The sequence below is a fragment of the Pseudophryne corroboree genome, chromosome 7 (genome assembly GCF_028390025.1).
Source record: "Pseudophryne corroboree isolate aPseCor3 chromosome 7, aPseCor3.hap2, whole genome shotgun sequence".
In the NCBI taxonomy this organism is placed as follows: domain Eukaryota; kingdom Metazoa; phylum Chordata; class Amphibia; order Anura; family Myobatrachidae; genus Pseudophryne; species Pseudophryne corroboree.
The window spans coordinates 187585852-187603673 of record NC_086450.1 but is presented as its reverse complement, the minus strand read 5'-3'; the positions used below and the strand labels follow the sequence as shown (position 1 = coordinate 187603673).

The 17822-nt window shown below is 41.8% G+C and overlaps 1 protein-coding gene across 2 annotated transcripts in view; it reads right to left on the bottom strand.

Moving 5' to 3' along the window:
* IHH (Indian hedgehog signaling molecule) overlaps positions 1–17822 on the bottom strand; it is a 112224-nt gene that overhangs the window by 10124 nt on the left and 84278 nt on the right. The window contains exons 3-4 of one of the 2 annotated variants that reach the window (XM_063933880.1): positions 7638–7809; positions 2905–4687 (exon numbers count right to left, since the gene is read on the bottom strand). The exons of the other annotated variant lie outside the window; for it this stretch is intronic. Of the exons in view, the coding sequence (XP_063789950.1) occupies positions 4465–4687; positions 7638–7809 (395 nt within the window). The 3' untranslated portion in view covers positions 2905–4464. Of the gene's footprint in view, positions 1–2904; positions 4688–7637; positions 7810–17822 lie in introns of those variants that run through there. 2 annotated transcript variants of the gene reach the window in all.

Here is a 17822-nt window from a genome sequence, read left to right as displayed (position 1 = left end):
CACACCTTTTGAGTATGTTATAGAAATGGTTGCTTTCCATATGTTTCAAGCTGGTCTAGGTTTGTGGTTTTGATTTATTTTTTTTCTTGTATATTAGTTGAAGAAAATCTCTGAGAATTAGAATTCCATTCACCAAATAGCACAGCAATTTGGAATGTATTTGCAGGCTATTTATTATGACAGGTATATCAAGACACAGGCTCTAAAGACTAAACACGTAAAATGGTAGCTCACGCTATCACTGTACTTTTTGTTTCAGACATGGCTTGTTCAAGAAGTACTTACCATAGAAGGATACTTTGGATCCCTCTCTGGAAAAAAAAGTCAATTATGTAGCCTATAGTACAGGCTACAATAGCTGGTGTTGGCAAATGGGGTAAGTAATGGGGACTCGCCTGATATCTCCTGCATTTGGCAATTGTTACATTGTTAAAATTATGTGTAAACACAATTTGCTGACAGTCATGTTTCTCTGAAGGTTCTGCTAAAATTAGTGTTCCCTTTGTCACATCACTCTGTAGTGTAGATTTATATTACTTTCTCTACCAAAAAGATAAAAAGTTTCTATCCCGGGAAAACATTTGATTTGTGTTTGTGTAACCTGAGCAAGTAGGTCACCAAGCTCCTTGGTGGTCAATCTGTAACAAAGAAGGGGGGTTTGGGGGGCAGTGGAGTAGCTAACAATGACCGCAGACTACTTAACAGTTACGTGACTGTGGTTGCCATGGTAACCAATTGACAACTATAAATCATTCAAAAGGCCCGTACACACTAGGCAATTTGCTCCAGGAGCAGTATCACCTAGTGTTTCCCCTCCCAGGCCGCTGACAGTGTACATATGCACTGTGCGATATCGCAAAGTGACATCATGCCGCGGCTGGTCCGAACATGCAGCATCTGACGATATCGTCAGATTAAGCTTCATGTACAGATGACAGAGGGAGTCATTAACGCGCATCAGCCGTTGTCAGCAGCATACACACTGGGCGATATTGTAAACTAGATCACTCAGGAGGGTAATAATGAGCAGTATCACTTACAAAATCGTATAATGTGTACGGGCGTATAGTGGGGCAGATGCATTAACCTGTAGAAGGCATAAGGAAGTGATAAACCAGTGATAAATGCAAGGTGATAAATGCACCAGTCAATCAGCTCCAATATGCAAATTGACAGGAGCTGACTGGCTGGTGCGTTTATCACCTTGCACTTCTCACTGGTGTATGACTTCCTTATGCCTTCTCCAGGTTAATACATCTGCCCCAATGTCTTGAATTACAACCCTAAGGAAGGGGACCGTTAGTGTGCCTTGAGGACTCTGGTTTGGAAACAATGGGGGTCATTCCGAGTTGTTCGCTCGTTGCCGATTTTCGCAACGGAGCGATTAAGGCAAAAATGCGCATGGTACGCAGCGCGCATGCGCTAAGTATTTTAGCACAAAACTTAGTAGATTTACTCACGGCCGAACAAAGAATTTTCATTGTTGAAGTGATCGGAGTGTGGTTGACAGGAAGTGGGTGTTTCTGGGCGGAAACTGAGCGTTTTCTGGGAGTGTGCGGAAAAACGCAGGCGTGCCAGGATAAAACGCGGAAGTGTCTGGAGAAACGGGGGAGTAGCTGGCCGAATGCAGGGCGTGTTTGTGACGTCAAACCAGGAACGAAACGGGCTGAACTGATCGCAGTGTAGGAGTAAGTCTCGAGCTACTCAGAAGCTGCTAAGAATTATTTATTCGCAATTCTGCTAATCTTTCGTTCGCAATTCTGCTAAGCTAAGATACACTCCCAGAGGGCGGCGACCTAGCGTGTGCAATGCTGCTAAAATCTGCTAGCGAGCGAACAACTCGGAATGAGTGCCATTGTCCTAAGGTAAAACAGACATTTCAAAGTGTCTCTCTACTTTGAGTTAACCAATGTGATTTATGTGAAAGAAACCCATCTTATTTTGCAGAAGGAATTTCATATTTACCCAATCATGAATGAAAATGTTGTTTTGTCATAATTGTAAATAAAATGTTTAAAGCTGACATTTTCACCTTCTCTTTTTTGGGTCTTATGATTTTCACATCTATGAATGGGTGTAGTATGGCTGACCGGCGGTCAGGAAACTGCCGGTCAGCATACCGACGCCGGGATCCCGGCGGGGGGGGGGCGAGTGCAGCAAGCCCCTTGCGGGCTCGGTGGCGACCGCGGGTTCTATTCCCACTCTATGGGTGTCGTGGACACCCACGAGTGGAAATAGTCCCTGTTGGTCGGCATGCCGACCATTGGGATAGTGAGGGGTCGGGATGCTGGAGGAGGTCACGTGACTGTCGGTCTCCCGACCACCAGTCACATGACTACCACCCCTATGAATGCCATAAAAACTTAAGTACTTCATCCTGACATAAAAAAAAAGACCTTTCTCCACACTTATCAACAGTTTAATCTCATTACACTCTAATATCAATTCATAAGCTGCCTAATCACATGGTTTAGTTGCGATTTTTGATGTCAATTGGATAGAGCGCCCCCTGTCCTATTTTTTGTTTTCACTATTTTGTTTATAGTTTGAAAGATTAACAGAGGAAAGATGAACAGAGAGGAATAAAAATAATAGCACATAGTAAATGAGTAAATCAGCACAGTGGTAAGACCAGTAAATAAGACAAGTGCAAGATGGAAACCTTAGCAGTGTGTGCGTAATAGATCCCCTACCTAATTGTATGTTGCTGCAAATTGTGCAGGGGAACTCAAATCCCTCACTTGGAGAACGCATTATTTAACAATGAACCCGCCAGATCTAGCTACTGTAAATGAACTGCACATTGCACACATTTGTACACATTCGCACACTCATTAACGAAGGGAAGCAAAATGCACAAATTATATTCACATAGATCTATTTATTATAAATACATTGTACATTTTTACAGCAGCAAAATATACACTCTACAATTGTGAAAGTACCAAATAATCACTCTCATTTTGTAAATAAAAAATATACACTGCTTACAGTAATAAATTAGCTCTTTAAAAAAAAAAGAACATTCAGAAAGTATGATCTGTTCTGGCGGTACCTATATGTTCAGCTCTTCTACCATCAGACAACAGAATAAGGCAGAAGGGGCAATGATATGAAGAAGTTCCGTATTTTGTGTGCTGATGAAAACAAGGTCCTATTTAAACTGCAGACAACACGGAGAGCCTTTCACACATTTATCACCCACACAGGTACAATTCTGGGCTTTTAGAAATGCACGTGAAGAAAGCATGAAAAATGCAAAAAGGACTTGTGATTATGTACGTGTGAAAAAGCTCATTTACCTCTCTACCCCATCTTTTTAAAACAGGGGCAGGGCCTGTGGGCAGTTTGGCCACACAAATGGCTGGCTGAAATGCATAGATATGGATATGACCAGACGTAATGAATACAAATCTTAATGCCTCTTTATTCATCAACCTGCACTTACTCCAAAACTAACCTCAACCAAAATATCTAACCAATAGCTGTACTGCACACAAATCATAGACGGAGTACACAGGCTTTCAGTTTATGCTTTAATATTAGAAAAAGACGTTATAATTATACTTTGCCCTTCTCACCCTTGTCAATACAAAATGATCATGAAAGTTTTGGGATAAGTCTGCTGGGACAATTTTCACACTCATTTTTTTACTCACTGGCAAAATGTTCTGTATAACTAACAAAGATCATTGTGACAATTAGAGATTGTTAGGAAGTACCGTGTTGCCTTGACATTACCCAAACAGGCTAATTTCTCGATTGTGATACTTTTGAATGACAATACTGGTCCTTGTTTTAATCAGCACTATCATATGATATTATATATATATTTACACACATATACATACATACATACATACATACATACATACACACACACACACACACACACATATATATATTTCTCAATCAAGGATACGTTCACTCAAAATGAAGCCTTTCCGTAGTTTTCACATTCTTCATCAATGCAGAACGATCTGACAGTAGCTTTAGGAATCAAAAGTTCTCCACTCCATAGCTAGAAGTCGACTCACTTCACCATTTGCACAATGGGGTTTTTTTTTTGGTATTTTTTTACTAATTAATTGAGTCAGCAACAATGAATGTATTTAGTACAACTGCTCAGCTGTTTATTTGGTTAAATAACTATATATGACTGGCCAAGTATTAATTTTTGGATGTTGAAATCAACATCTGTTTTTATCAGGTCTTCATTTTTTCAACTGGATAAACTTCCATTCATATTATCATTCACATTATTATGTCCTGCTTTTTTAAAGGATTCTCTATTCTGGTTGCCTTTTCAGATCTCCTTGTTCTGTTCAAAGTCTTCTAGGTTTTCCCTTTATGGTGTCGATCTGGGTTTGGTATTTGGAAGGTCTTGTGTCTGAAGTCTGTAGAATCTTCCCTCTTTACTTGCGCATGATCCAACTTTGTCCAGTGTTAGCCTTATGTGTTCCTTCAGTCCTTTGTCATCACTCTTCCCTTCCGTTGTTTCCTCTCTTTTCGCAGTGTTCTTGCATTCTTCCCTTCTTTAAGTTTCTTGACTCTTTTCTCCCCACCACCTTCCCCCTTCTCTTCCATTTCTTTTTTATACTTCTTTCTCTCTCCTTTCTTCTTTTTCTTCTTCTTCTTGATCAGTTCTTTCCAGCTTGTAGATCCTAATTCTTCTGCGCTAGGAGTCCTGAAAGAAAGAACAGCCAACATCAGAAACAGGTGATCTCAATAGCATTTATCCTACGTATCGAACACTTTACTTATGGATAAAATTATTATATATCTCACCAAGGAGACCTTCTTCAACCCTTCCTTACATTGGCCTCAACCCTACCATGCATTTATAGCCCCTGAATAGGAGGGTATTAGTGTAAATTAAATGGACATGGAAATTATCCCTTATCTGAAGGCAACAACAACAAAATTATCACAAGTAGTGTTTGCCACAAATAATACTTGTACTTTCAATTTTCCAAAGAAGATGATGGTGGTTACATGTCCAATTGCTAGGCTTTATGATGACAGTCTCTTAGATGGCATTGTCTGAGATCAGTTCCAACGCAGGGTTTTCAGATAGGACACCCACTATCTTCAAAGTAAAGAATAATAGAAGAATGTGCCAGATATTTGAGGTAGAAAAGAAGAGTGAATGGGTTTTATTGTAACCATGCTGCCTTGGTTTATTTCCCCTGTCCATGCTCGATGAATAATTAGGAGTAATATATTTTGCTTCCAGAAACTCTAAATATGTAATGTCCAGAACTCCAACAATATAAAGGATGATGATGGTGGTAATACGTGAATGTAAACTGATTACATTAATGTTGATTTGATGGGCTCTGATCAGCTTTTCAGTACTACATACTGTATGTCCTCTTCTCTGTGACGGCACACTTACTTAGACTACTCTGTTGTTGGCCTATTTACATTAGCTGAGCAATAAGAATTTCATAAGACAGTGTGCAATTTTGAAGCACATCCATCCCTTAAATTACAACTGGTCACAAAGGGTTGTGTCTGTAAATATTGCTCCAGATGCTAAAATACAGTGGACAATTGATAAATGGATTTTATCATGCGACACATCTTAAGGCGGTTGCACAATTACTTTGCATGGGCTTCTCTCAACAGCCAGTTGTACATGTCCTCCATACCTTCAAATGTACAGTACTATTATCAATGTGTGTAGTATTGTTTAACCCTGTTGCCAATGCCATCAATTCTGACATATATGTTGCTGGTTTATAGTCTTCAATATGGTAAATAACATGGATAACTGATATGGCGTTTATGCAAGATCTTTACAGTAAACTGTTGTCTCCACATTATGGGACATCTAAAGATTATACATATCCAACTTTGGATCCAGGAATAGCCCCAGATATACATTATATATAAAATTATTATTATTATTATTATTATTATTATTATTATTATTATTAACCCCTCGCTTTGCAGACTATCTACAGTTCTCATTAAGAAACCTCATTCCTGTGTATAGCTCCCTGAAGGGCTCCATACCCATCAGTTCTCCCTGCCTTATATCATCATGTATAACAATAAAAAGCCTCAATATAAGTTTCCATTTCTAATTGTGTCTGAAATTGGCTGTAAACAGCTCACCAGAAATATTCCTCAACTGTAACCCAGTACCAGGAGACAGTAAATAACAGATGATTGGTGGCACAAGAGATAAAACACAGATATGAATGTTACAGGAGAAGTCTGAGTAGCATATTATCACTATCAATAAGTATCTTTAACTGGTGAGCAAGAATATGGAAATGTTCTGTACATCACTAGAAAAGCACAGCAGGAAATCTGCAAGAATATGAAATCTATGCACCAACAAGGGACAATAAACATCTAGATCAGTGATGGGAACAGGTGGCTGTAGGTCTGCAAGAGGCTCTACAAGGCTTCACCTGCAGCGTCAGGCTCTTTCTTGCTTTATTATCAGATTTGTTGTTATAGTTTGTAACACTTGTAAAATTCCTCTCATAGGTCTTTTACTTTTAGTAAATATATATGATTTTAATTACCAAGATTAAGGGTAATGTGGAGCCCTTATGAAAGAGAGAGTGTCGCACACACAGTCCGTGATGTGTATTAGGTTCCCATACTGTTCTAGATGGTATATTTTTAGATTTACAAAAATATATATGCAACATGTAACTGGTTTTCCATCTGGGAAAGTAATAAACATACAAGACAAAGGTGGTTTCTTTTGGATAGTTAAATAATGACTTTATATTAAGGGCTATTTTCCAAACCTTGTGGTAATTGTGGAGAAAAGTCTCTAAAAAAGGTTGACACCAAATTTGTGGGAGGGAAATTCCGCCATTGTAACACTAATGTACAAAGTATAATAATACCCAATAGACTCTTAGGGGAAATGGAACAGGAATGCTACAATACCCAATGGAATCTGGGTAAAATGGCACAGGACTGCTAACCCACCAGATTACCACTGGACTACATGGCATTTCTTTATATTGGTGCTTATGGAATTTAGGTGCAAAAGGACTTTTCACTAGAATGAGTACATATAGTTTCTCTAGCCTCATTAAAAAGCAGGGTTACTTTGTACTGTAGACTTACAGTACTAGTTGATATTCCCAGTATATAGAAGATTCTCTCTCTCATATGGACAATATGCCTAATTCTTAAGTGTTCTCTTCAAAACGATCACTCTTTTCTGTGGTTTCTATCCCCTGGCATTGGCCCTAATGAGAACCCTGAGGCTCAAGACCCATTAATATTGCGTCTCCATTGTGTTGCTGTTTTTTTTGAATGTGTCTACTGCTCCGTTTTTGCAACTGACTGCCCCACCCTCACTTTTTTACGTTACTTCCTGTTACAGATGTAATCTGTTTTGTCTCCTTTCCCCATTCTTTTTTCTGTACCCCAAATTTAAAAATAAAAAAAATAAAAACTATTGAGAAAAAAAAAAATGCAGACTCTATAATAACTTGTATTAGCATTTCTGTCAATTGTGACATTTCATACAGGCAATCATACAGAGGCATGTCCCTCTTCAGCCTTTAGAAATTGTAGCAGCTATGAATTTATGGGTCCTTATGTGTAATCTCACTCTATTCACTAATGAGTAAATCCATATATGACACACCACTCACCTTAACTGCTTGTCCCAATGGTCATGTCCCCCCTCCGTTCGCACATCAGCTGCCCCCTGTGTTCTCCAGTCAGAGTGTGGATCCTGTGCATCCTCCAATCTGCCCTTATGTGTGGAAGACTTCCTGGCCTGGTCTTTGCGCGTACTTGGTGGATGTCCTGCTGCAGAATACTCTGCCAAGAAAAGAGACGTATTGCCATAAGTCACACCCCAGTCAGCTGGCCACAACCAAAATATGTAAAGCCGTTAAAACAAAATATACTTACCAAGTCAAAAGGGGATGGATCTTCAACCATGTACCCCTGTGACGATCATAAAACAAAAACTACAGGGCAGCTTGCTTTCTCAGCATATCACTCCTACCTCTCCCACAACACATCCCACACTCGCAGAACATCCCACACACATACTGGACTGTCAGATCTTGCATTTAGGACTTGCAATATCCATTACCACTGCATCATCAGTAGGACACGTCAAAACACAAGGTGTGAGGTAAAAATGCCAGAATACAAATTTCTTCCTAAAACCTATCCCATTCTCAGTGAGTCACTCTGGCATTTGTCTGAGGCTTCAGTATATGCGAGTGGCCGCTTAGTTGAGGTATCAACCAAATGAAGTACAGACTATGGACCTCTCACCCTTCAAATTGGTGTAAGAAGCGATACAGTCTTGGAAGTCGGGATTGTGTAAGAAGGTTTGTTGCATGAAGAGATTCATGGGCATTTAAGTGAACCTTATGACGGAGTATATGCCATAATTTGTGTGTACCCCACAATAAAGGGTTGTCACGGATCTCTGGTGAAAACTCCTGGTCATGTTGGTGGAGGAAATTAATGAAGTTCAATGGTTGGACAAAGTCCCGCTCCAGGCCAGTGAGAGTGTACAGTACATCTTTGTATAATTCAGCCAAACACGTTGGTAACATACTGTAGTATGGTGGCATGATTATATTCAGTCACATTGGGAAAGTTAATACCTCCATTGTTTTTGGGCTGATACAATTTGTGAAGGCTCATACAAGCTCACCCCCACCTTCCATGTAAAGGAAATATATCAGGAATTAACATATTTGGTATCTTTTTGCGTTAGAAGAATGGGAAGGGACTGGAGCAAGAACAAATCAGCTGAGGGAAAGACCATCTTAAGGAGATTAGTCCTACCCAGAAAGGAGAGTGAGATGGCTCCAGCCTACAGTTCCTTCACTAGCTGTTTAATTGCACTGACAATATTGAAATTGTAAAGTTGAACTGGGTTTTTAGGGAGTTTAACCTCCAAATATGAGAGATTATCCCTGCCCACTGTAGAGGGATATGCTGCCCCAGCTCCGTTGAGCAATAGTGGTGTTTAGGAGCATTGCAGTTGATTTATGGGTGTTTTATGGTAAAGCCAGATATGGAGCCATGGTACCTAATTTTCAGTTGATTTATGGGTGTTTTATGGTAAAGCCAGATATGGAGCCATGGTACCTAATTTTCTCCAAAATAGCCTCCAAAAACAAGACGGGGTCACCAATATATAAAAGAATATCGTTCACAAAAGCTGTAACTTTTATCTCTTTTACACCCAACGGGATACACCAAAAGAGGGACCAATTCTGTAAAATGCATAGTAGGAGGTCTAAGGCAAGATTAAATAGCTTTCTTGAGTCACTCTCAAAAATATGTGCAGTTCTATTTTACATGGGGCAGTTCCATTTTATACAGCAGATAAAGCCTTACACACATTGCAAACTATGGTTTTTCATTTTTACCTGGCCAAAAATACACTCTCAAACCTGATATATTTACATTTTGAGACTTATATCACCATGTTATTATATTGACTTTTGCTCAGTAGCAGCACGTATTGGAACAACGGCTTATGATACACCAGCACATACAGTAAGACCACGTATTGCTGGCTGTTTCGCCTGCCTCACCATTCTGAAACCTAAAGGGGTACGGCACATTATGCAAACGGCTAGAATGGTCTTCTGAGCTATCTACAGACTCTGCCAGAACACTCTGCAAATATTTGTGTGGAATGTTTGTTTTTTTAATTTTACAAAGGAAATCTCAAGGCAAATGGGAATTAGAAGCTAGCAAGTGACAAAACGTGTAATAACAGTGTGTCCCGGGACTGTGTGAGGAGTGGAGATTAGAAACTTCCGACCTTAAACTGCTGGTTTATGGAATTTCAGGAAGACTAAGCTATTTTTTTTTCTGGTTCCCTTGCAAGCTTACATTGTCCTGATAGCAGCATGTGAGCTGCTTTATATGCATCGTTTTATTGCATGGATTAAAAGGCTTGTTATCAGGACCACAATTTGCTTTCTCAAATTAGTACAATTTACTATATTCACACCCTCATGAGGCCTTAACATAGGACTTCCTCCGTCTCACATGACTGTCGTTCTCTTGACACCAGATGCAATGTCAGCGTCCTTTGTTGCAGAAATATTACAATATTGAAGGTACAATCATTGAGAATTCAGGTGTTTATTTGCAGTGTGCCTTTAGTGGAGTATAAAATGCATCTTTCTGGAATACCAGAATACGATAATAAATATTAAAAAAAAAAAATGAAAAACGAGGGGATAAAGTTGCTATACCAGCAAACGTGAACATCGGCCATTGCGTATAAACATAAATTAAGCCCAAAATGCACGAAATGCCGGCAAGAAGAGTCTGTAATAGTTCTAATGTAATCTATGTATCTTCTGCACATTTTACATGCGGAACACACATGCTACTTTAAAGTCCTGTACTTGCCATACTATGGGAGGGAATTCAATTAGCCGCGATAACGTGGAATTTGGACTTTTCCCCAGACATTACCAAAAAATGACCACGAAATCAGTTTATAGCGAGTTTGTGTGCTCCCTACACTATTGCAAAATCGGGAAATCACGAAAATTCTTCACATCAATACCAGAGAAAAGTACAGGAGAAAATGGGGAAATCTGCCTGTACCCCAAAAACAGCCAAACTAAGATAGGAAAACAGTATAGAAGTCTATTATTGGTCATACTATAGAGAGCTGGGGCACTTAAATTGGGGTCAAATAGCTAATATGCATTTTGTTTTAAAAACATGTGAAAAAAATTACAGAAAGCAAGTGTTTTCAGCAAAATAAATGCTCAAATCAAATCGCGGGTCACACAAAATCTCATTTTTTTTCTGTGAAAAATGGGTTATCGCAGCTGACTGAATGCCTTATTTTCACACTGTTCTCTTTCCCTACAGAAAGAGTCTGATTTTTAATGGTAATTTAACATGCCAATGTTTTACTGTAATTTTCCATTAGGGCGGTTGTATAGGACATTTACTAGTCACCTAAAGAAAAGAGCAGTACATTGATTGATTATTGATCTCCTGTTCTACACAAGAGGAAAGGGAGGTACAGTAAGCAATGCTTTAACCTTTGTCAATAACAAATAAACACCTGAACAATTTTAGGAAAGCGTCCAAGTTTTTCTTCTTCTTTTTTTTTTTAAATGGATTTTGTACAATTAAACATTTGGTGCAGTTTCCATCAGAGAACTTCAATTCTACGAGCAGCATTTAAAATACATTGCGTCCTCCCCCCTGCCCCTGTAACTGACCATCTATCTATGACACACAGGTTTGTATATAATAAACATACTTTCACCAAGTGTAATTTAGAATTGGACACATACTGTACATTTGAGCTTTGTCGTCATTTTCTCACTGTGCCAGTGCGCCAGTATTTTAGCAGAAAATATCTAAATACTAACAAGGTGCATTAGATGTGCAAAAGCAGTAGGAGGAGTATGGGGGCATTCACCACTCTCCACGAGCTGCGCTGTATTTAGGGTTAAGCCCCCACACACCTGAAAGACCATTGGGCTGATGCACCCGATATTGATATATATCGGATCGATATATTATTAGTGAAAGTGCAAATTGTTTGTTGCACTTAACTAACGATAACAATCTGATGCGGGGTCCCGGGGGTCGTATGCTGGATCCTCTGATCTTATGAGCTGCACATATGATCAGGTGATCTGGGTAACGGTGATTCACAGGTCGTACGATAAATCGTTAGGTACTTTTCCTGACCTAACGATCTATCGTACTCATGGAGCTGCGGGGGAAATCGTAAGGATGCTGGTCATCCTAATGTATGGGCACCATTAGTGCTACAGAAAATGTGTGTTTTGTAGGCAGATTATATTTGATGACGCAAATTAGATGCAAGTTATGTACTGAACATACGCTTGTGTGTTGTGGACCTTGCGCTTGTGTGTGTGAACCTACTATATAAAAGTATCTGTGTGTATATAGATATGTGTAATAAGACTGTCTATGCAAACTGTAATATTATTAGTGATGTGCACCGGCCATTTTTCGGGTTTTGTGTTTTGGTTTTGGATTCGGTTCCGCGGCCGTGTTTTCGATTCGGACGCGTTTTGGCAAAACCTCCATGAAAATTTTTTGTCGGATTCGGGTGTGTTTTGGATCCGTTTTTTTTTTTTACAAAAAACCCTAAAAAACAGCTTAAATCATAGAATTTGGGGGTCATTTTGATCCCATAGTATTATTAACCTCAATAGCCATAATTTACACTCATTTTCAGTAGTGATGAGCGGGTTCGGTTTCTCGGAAACCGAACCCCCTGAACTTCACCCTTTTTACACGGGTCCGAGCCATACTCGGATTTTCCCGTATGGCTCGGGTAACCCGAGCGCGCCCGAACGTCATCATCCCGCTGTCGGATTCTCGCGAGATTCGGATTCTATATAAGCAGCCGCGCGTCGCCGCCATTTTCACTCGTGCATTGGAAATGTTAGGGAGAGGACGTGGCTGGCGTCCTCTCCGTTATTGTTGAACTTGATTGTGCACTATTGCTTAATTGTGGGGAGGGCTGGGGAGCAGCTGTATAATATAGGAGGAGTACAGTGCAGAGTTTTGCTGATCAGTGACCACCAGTTATCCGTTCTCTGCCTGAAAAAAACGCTCCATATCTGTGCTCAGTGTGCTGCATATATCTGTGCTCACACTGCTTAATTGTGGGGACTGGGGAGCAGCTGTATTATATAGCAGGAGTACAGTGCAGAGTTTTGCTGACAGTGACCACCAGTATACGTTGTCTGCCTGAAAAACACTCCATATCTGTGCTCAGTGTGCTGCTTTATTGTGGGGACTGGGGAACACCAGTATAATATTATATAGGAGGAGTACAGTGCAGAGTTTTGCTGACCAGTGACCACCAGTATATAATATATAGCATTACGGTACAGTAGGCCACTGCTGTACCTAACTCTGTGTCGACATTAAGTATACTATCCATCTACATTCTATACCTGTGGTGCATTTTAGTTTTGCAGTTTGCTGACACAGTGACCACCAGTACACTATATATAGCAGTACGGTACGGAATGCCACTGCTCTACCTACCTCTGTGTCGTCAAGTATACTATCCATCCATACCTGTGGTGCATTTCAGTTGTGCGCAGTATATATAGTAGTAGGCCATTGCTATTGATAGTTACTGGCATATAATTCCACACATTAAAAAAATGGAGAACAAAAATGTGGAGGTTAAAATAGGGAAAGATCAAGATCCACTTCCACCTCGTGCTGAAGCTGCTGCCACTAGTCATGGCCGAGACGATGAAATGCCATCAACGTCGTCTGCCAAGGCCGATGCCCAATGTCATAGTAGAGAGCATGTAAAATCCAAAAAACAAAAGTTCAGTAAAATGACCCAAAAATCAAAATTAAAAGCGTCTGAGGAGAAGCGTAAACTTGCCAATATGCCATTTACGACACGGAGTGGCAAGGAACGGCTGAGGCCCTGGCCTATGTTCATGGCTAGTGGTTCAGCTTCACATGAGGATGGAAGCACTCATCCTCTCGCTAGAAAAATGAAAAGACTTAAGCTGGCAAAAGCACAGCAAAGAACTGTGCGTTCTTCTAAATCACAAATACCCAAGGAGAGTCCAATTGTGTCGGTTGCGATGCCTGACCTTCCCAACACTGGACGGGAAGAGCTTGCGCCTTCCACCATTTGCACGCCCCCTGCAAGTGCTGGAAGGAGCACCCGCAGTCCAGTTCCTGATAGTCAAATTGAAGATGTCACTGTTGAAGTACACCAGGATGAGGATATGGGTGTTGCTGGCGCTGGGGAGGAAATTGACAAGGAGGATTCTGATGGTGAGGTGGTTTGTTTAAGTCAGGCACCCGGGAGACACCCGTTGTCCGTGGGACGAATATGGCCATTGACATGCCTGGTCAAAATACAAAAAAAATCAGCTCTTCGGTGTGGAATTATTTCAACACAAATGCGGACAACAGGTGTCAAGCCGTGTGTTGCCTTTGTCAAGCTGTAATAAGTAGGGGTAATGACGTTAACCACCTCGGAACATCCTCCCTTATACGTCACCTGCAGCGCATTCATCATAAGTCAGTGACAAGTTCAAAAACTTTGGGTGACAGCGGAAGCAGTCCACTGACCACTAAATCCCTTCCTCTTGTAACCAAGCTCCTGCAAACCACACCACCAACTCCCTCAGTGTCAATTTCCTCCTTACCCAGGTTAGCATATAGTCCTGCAGGCCATGTCACTGGCAAGTCTGACGAGTCCTCTCCTGCCTGGGATTCCTCCGATGCATCCTTGAGTGTAACGCCTACTGCTGCTGGCGCTGCTGTTGTAGCTGCTGGGAGTCGATCGTCATCCCAGAGGGGAAGTCGGAAGACAACTTGTACTACTTCCAGTAAGCAATTGACTGTCCAACAGTCCTTTACGAGGAAGATGAAATATCACAGCAGTCATCCTGCTGCAAAGCAGATAACTCAGGCCTTGGCAGCCTGGGCGGTGAGAAACGTGGTTCCGGAATCCACCGTTAATTCAGAGGCAACTAGAGACTTGATTGAGGTACTGTGTCCCCGGTAACAAATACCATCTAAGTTCCATTTCTCTAGGCAGGAGATACCGAAAATGTACACAGACCTCAGAAAAAGACTCACCAGTGTCCTAAAAAATGCAGTTGTACCCAATGTCCACTTAACCACGGACATGTGGACAAGTGGAGCAGGGCAGACTCAGGACTATATGACTGTGACAGCCCACTGGGTAGATGTATTGCCTCCCGCAGCAAGAACAGCAGCGGCGGCACCAGTAGCAGCATCTCGCAAACGCCAACTCGTTCCTAGGCAGGCTACGCTTTGTATCACCGCTTTCCAGAAGAGGCACACAGCTGACAACCTCTTACGGAAACTGAGGAAGATCATCGCAGAATGGCTTACCCCAATTGGACTCTCCTGGGGATTTGTGACATCGGACAACGCCAGCAATATTGTGCGTGCATTACATCTGGGCAAATTTCAGCACGTCCCATGTTTTGCACATACATTGAATTTGGTGGTGCAGAATTATTTAAAAAACGACAGGGGCGTGCAAGAGAAGCGGTCGGTGGCCCGAAGAATTGCGGGCCACTTTCGGCATTCAGCCACCGCGTGCCGAAGACTGGAGCTCCACCAAACATTCCTGAACCTGCCCTGCCATCATCTGAAGCAAGAGGTGGTAACGAGGTGGAATTCAACCCTCTATATGCTTCAGAGGATGGAGGAGCAGCAAAAGGCCATTCAAGCCTATACATCTGGCAACGATATAGGCAAAGGAGGGGGAATGCACCTGACTCAAGCGCAGTGGAGAATGATTTCAAAGTTGTGCAAGGTTCTGCAACCCTTTGAACTTGCCACACGTGAAGTCAGTTCAGACACTGCCAGCCTGAGTCAGGTCATTCCCCTCATCAGGCTTTTGCAGAAGAAGCTGGAGACATTGAAGGAGGAGCTAAAACAGAGCGATTCCGCTAGGCATGTGGGACTTGTGGATGGAGCCCTTAATTCGCTTAACCAGGATTCACGGGTGGTCAATCTGTTGAAATCAGAGCACTACATTTTGGCCACCGTGCTTGATCCTAGATTTAAAACCTACGTTGTATCTCTCTTTCCGGCAGACCCAAGTCTGCAGAGGTTCAAAGACCTGCTGGTGAGAAAATTGTCAAGTCAAGCGGAACGTGACCCGTCAACATCTCCTCCTTCACATTCTCCCGCAACTGGGGGTGCGAGGAAAAGGCTAAGAATTCCGAGCCCACCCGCTGGCGGTGATGCAGGGCAGTCTGGAGCGAGTGCTGACATCTGGTCCGGACTGAAGGACCTGCCAATGATTATTGACATGTCGTCTACTGTCACTGCATATGATTCTCTCACCATTGAAAGAATGGTGGAGGATTATATGAGTGACCGCATCCAAGTAGGCACGCCAGACAGTCCGTACGTATACTGGCAGGAAAAAGAGGCAATTTGGAGGCCCTTGCACAAACTGGCTTTATTCTACCTAAGTTGCCCTCCCTCCAGTGTGTACTCCGAAAGAGTGTTTAGTGCAGCCGCTCACCTTGTCAGCAATCGGCGTACGAGGTTACTTCCAGAAAATGTGGAGAAGATGATGTTCATCAAAATGAATTATAATCAATTCCTCCGTGGAGACATTCACCAGCAGCAATTGCCTCCACAAAGTACACAGGGACCTGAGATGGTGGATTCCAGTGGGGACGAATTAATAATCTGTGAGGAGGGGGATGTACACAGTGAAAGGGGTGAGGAATCGGAGGATGATGATGAGGTGGACATCTTGCCTCTGTAGAGCCAGTTTGTGCAAGGAGAGATTGATTGCTTCTTTTTTTGGTGGGGGCCCAAACCAACCAGTCATTTCAGTCACAGTCGTGTGGCAGACCCTGTCGCTGAAATGATGGGTTCGTTAAAGTGTGCATGTCCTGTTTATACAACATAAGGGTGGGTGGGAGGGACCAAGGACAATTCCATCTTGCACCTCTTTTTCTTTCATTTTTCTGTGCATCATGTGCTGTTTGGGGACAATTTTTTTGAAGTGCCATCCTGCCTGACACTGCAGTGCCACTCCTAGATGGGCCAGGTGTTTGTGTCGGCCACTTGTGTCGCTTAGCTTAGCCATCCAGTGACCTCGGTGCAAATTTTAGGACTAAAAATAATATTGTGAGGTGTGAGGTGTTCAAAATAGACTGAAAATGAGTGGAAATTATGGTTATTGAGGTTAATAAAACTATGGGATCAAAATGACCCCCAAATTCTATGATTTAAGCTGTTTTTTAGGGTTTTTTGTAAAAAACACCCGAATCCAAAACACACCCGAATCCGACAAAAAAATTTCGGTGAGGTTTTGCCAAAACGCGTCCGAATCCAAAACACGGCCGCGGAACCGAATCCAAAACCAAAACACAAAACCCGAAAAATGTCCGGTGCACATCACTAATTTTCAGTCTATTCTGAACACCTCACACCTCACAATATTATTTTTAGTCCTAAAATTTGCACCGAGGTCGCTGGATGGCTAAGCTAAGCGACACAAGTGTCCGACACAAATACCTGGTCCATCTAGGAGTGGCACTGCAGTGTCAGGCAGGATGGCACTTCAAAAAAATTGTCCCCAAACAGCACATGATGCAAAGAAAAAAAAAGAGGCGCACCAAGGTCGCTGTATGTATACTGGTGGTCACTGTCAGCAAACTGCAAAACTAAAATGCACCACAGGTATAGAATGTAGATGGATAGTATACTTGACGACACAGAGGTAGGTACAGCAGTGGCCTTCCGTACCGTACTGCTATATATACTGGTGGTCACTGTGTCAGCAAAACTCTGCACTGTACTCCTTATATATATATATATATATATATATATATATATATATATATATTATACTGGTGTTCCCCAGTCCCCACAATAAAGCAGCACACTAAGCACAGATATGGAGTGTTTTTCAGGCAGACAACGTATACTGGTGGTCACTGGTCAGCAAAACTCTGCACTGTACTCCTGCTATATAATACAGCTGCTCCCCAGTCCCCACAATTAAGCAGTGTGAGCACAGATATATGCAGCACACTGAGCACAGATATGGAGTGTTTTTTTTCAGGCAGAGAACGGATAAAACTGGTGGTCACTGATCAGCAAAACTCTGCACTGTACTCCTCCTATATTAATATAAAGCTGTTCCCCAGTCCCCACAATGATATAAGCAAGCACAAATATTTGCATCAACTCAACAATGAATAAACGGAGAGGACGCCAGCCACGTCCTCTCCCTAACATTTCCAATGCACGAGTGAAAATGGCGGCGACGCGCGGCTGCTTATATAGAA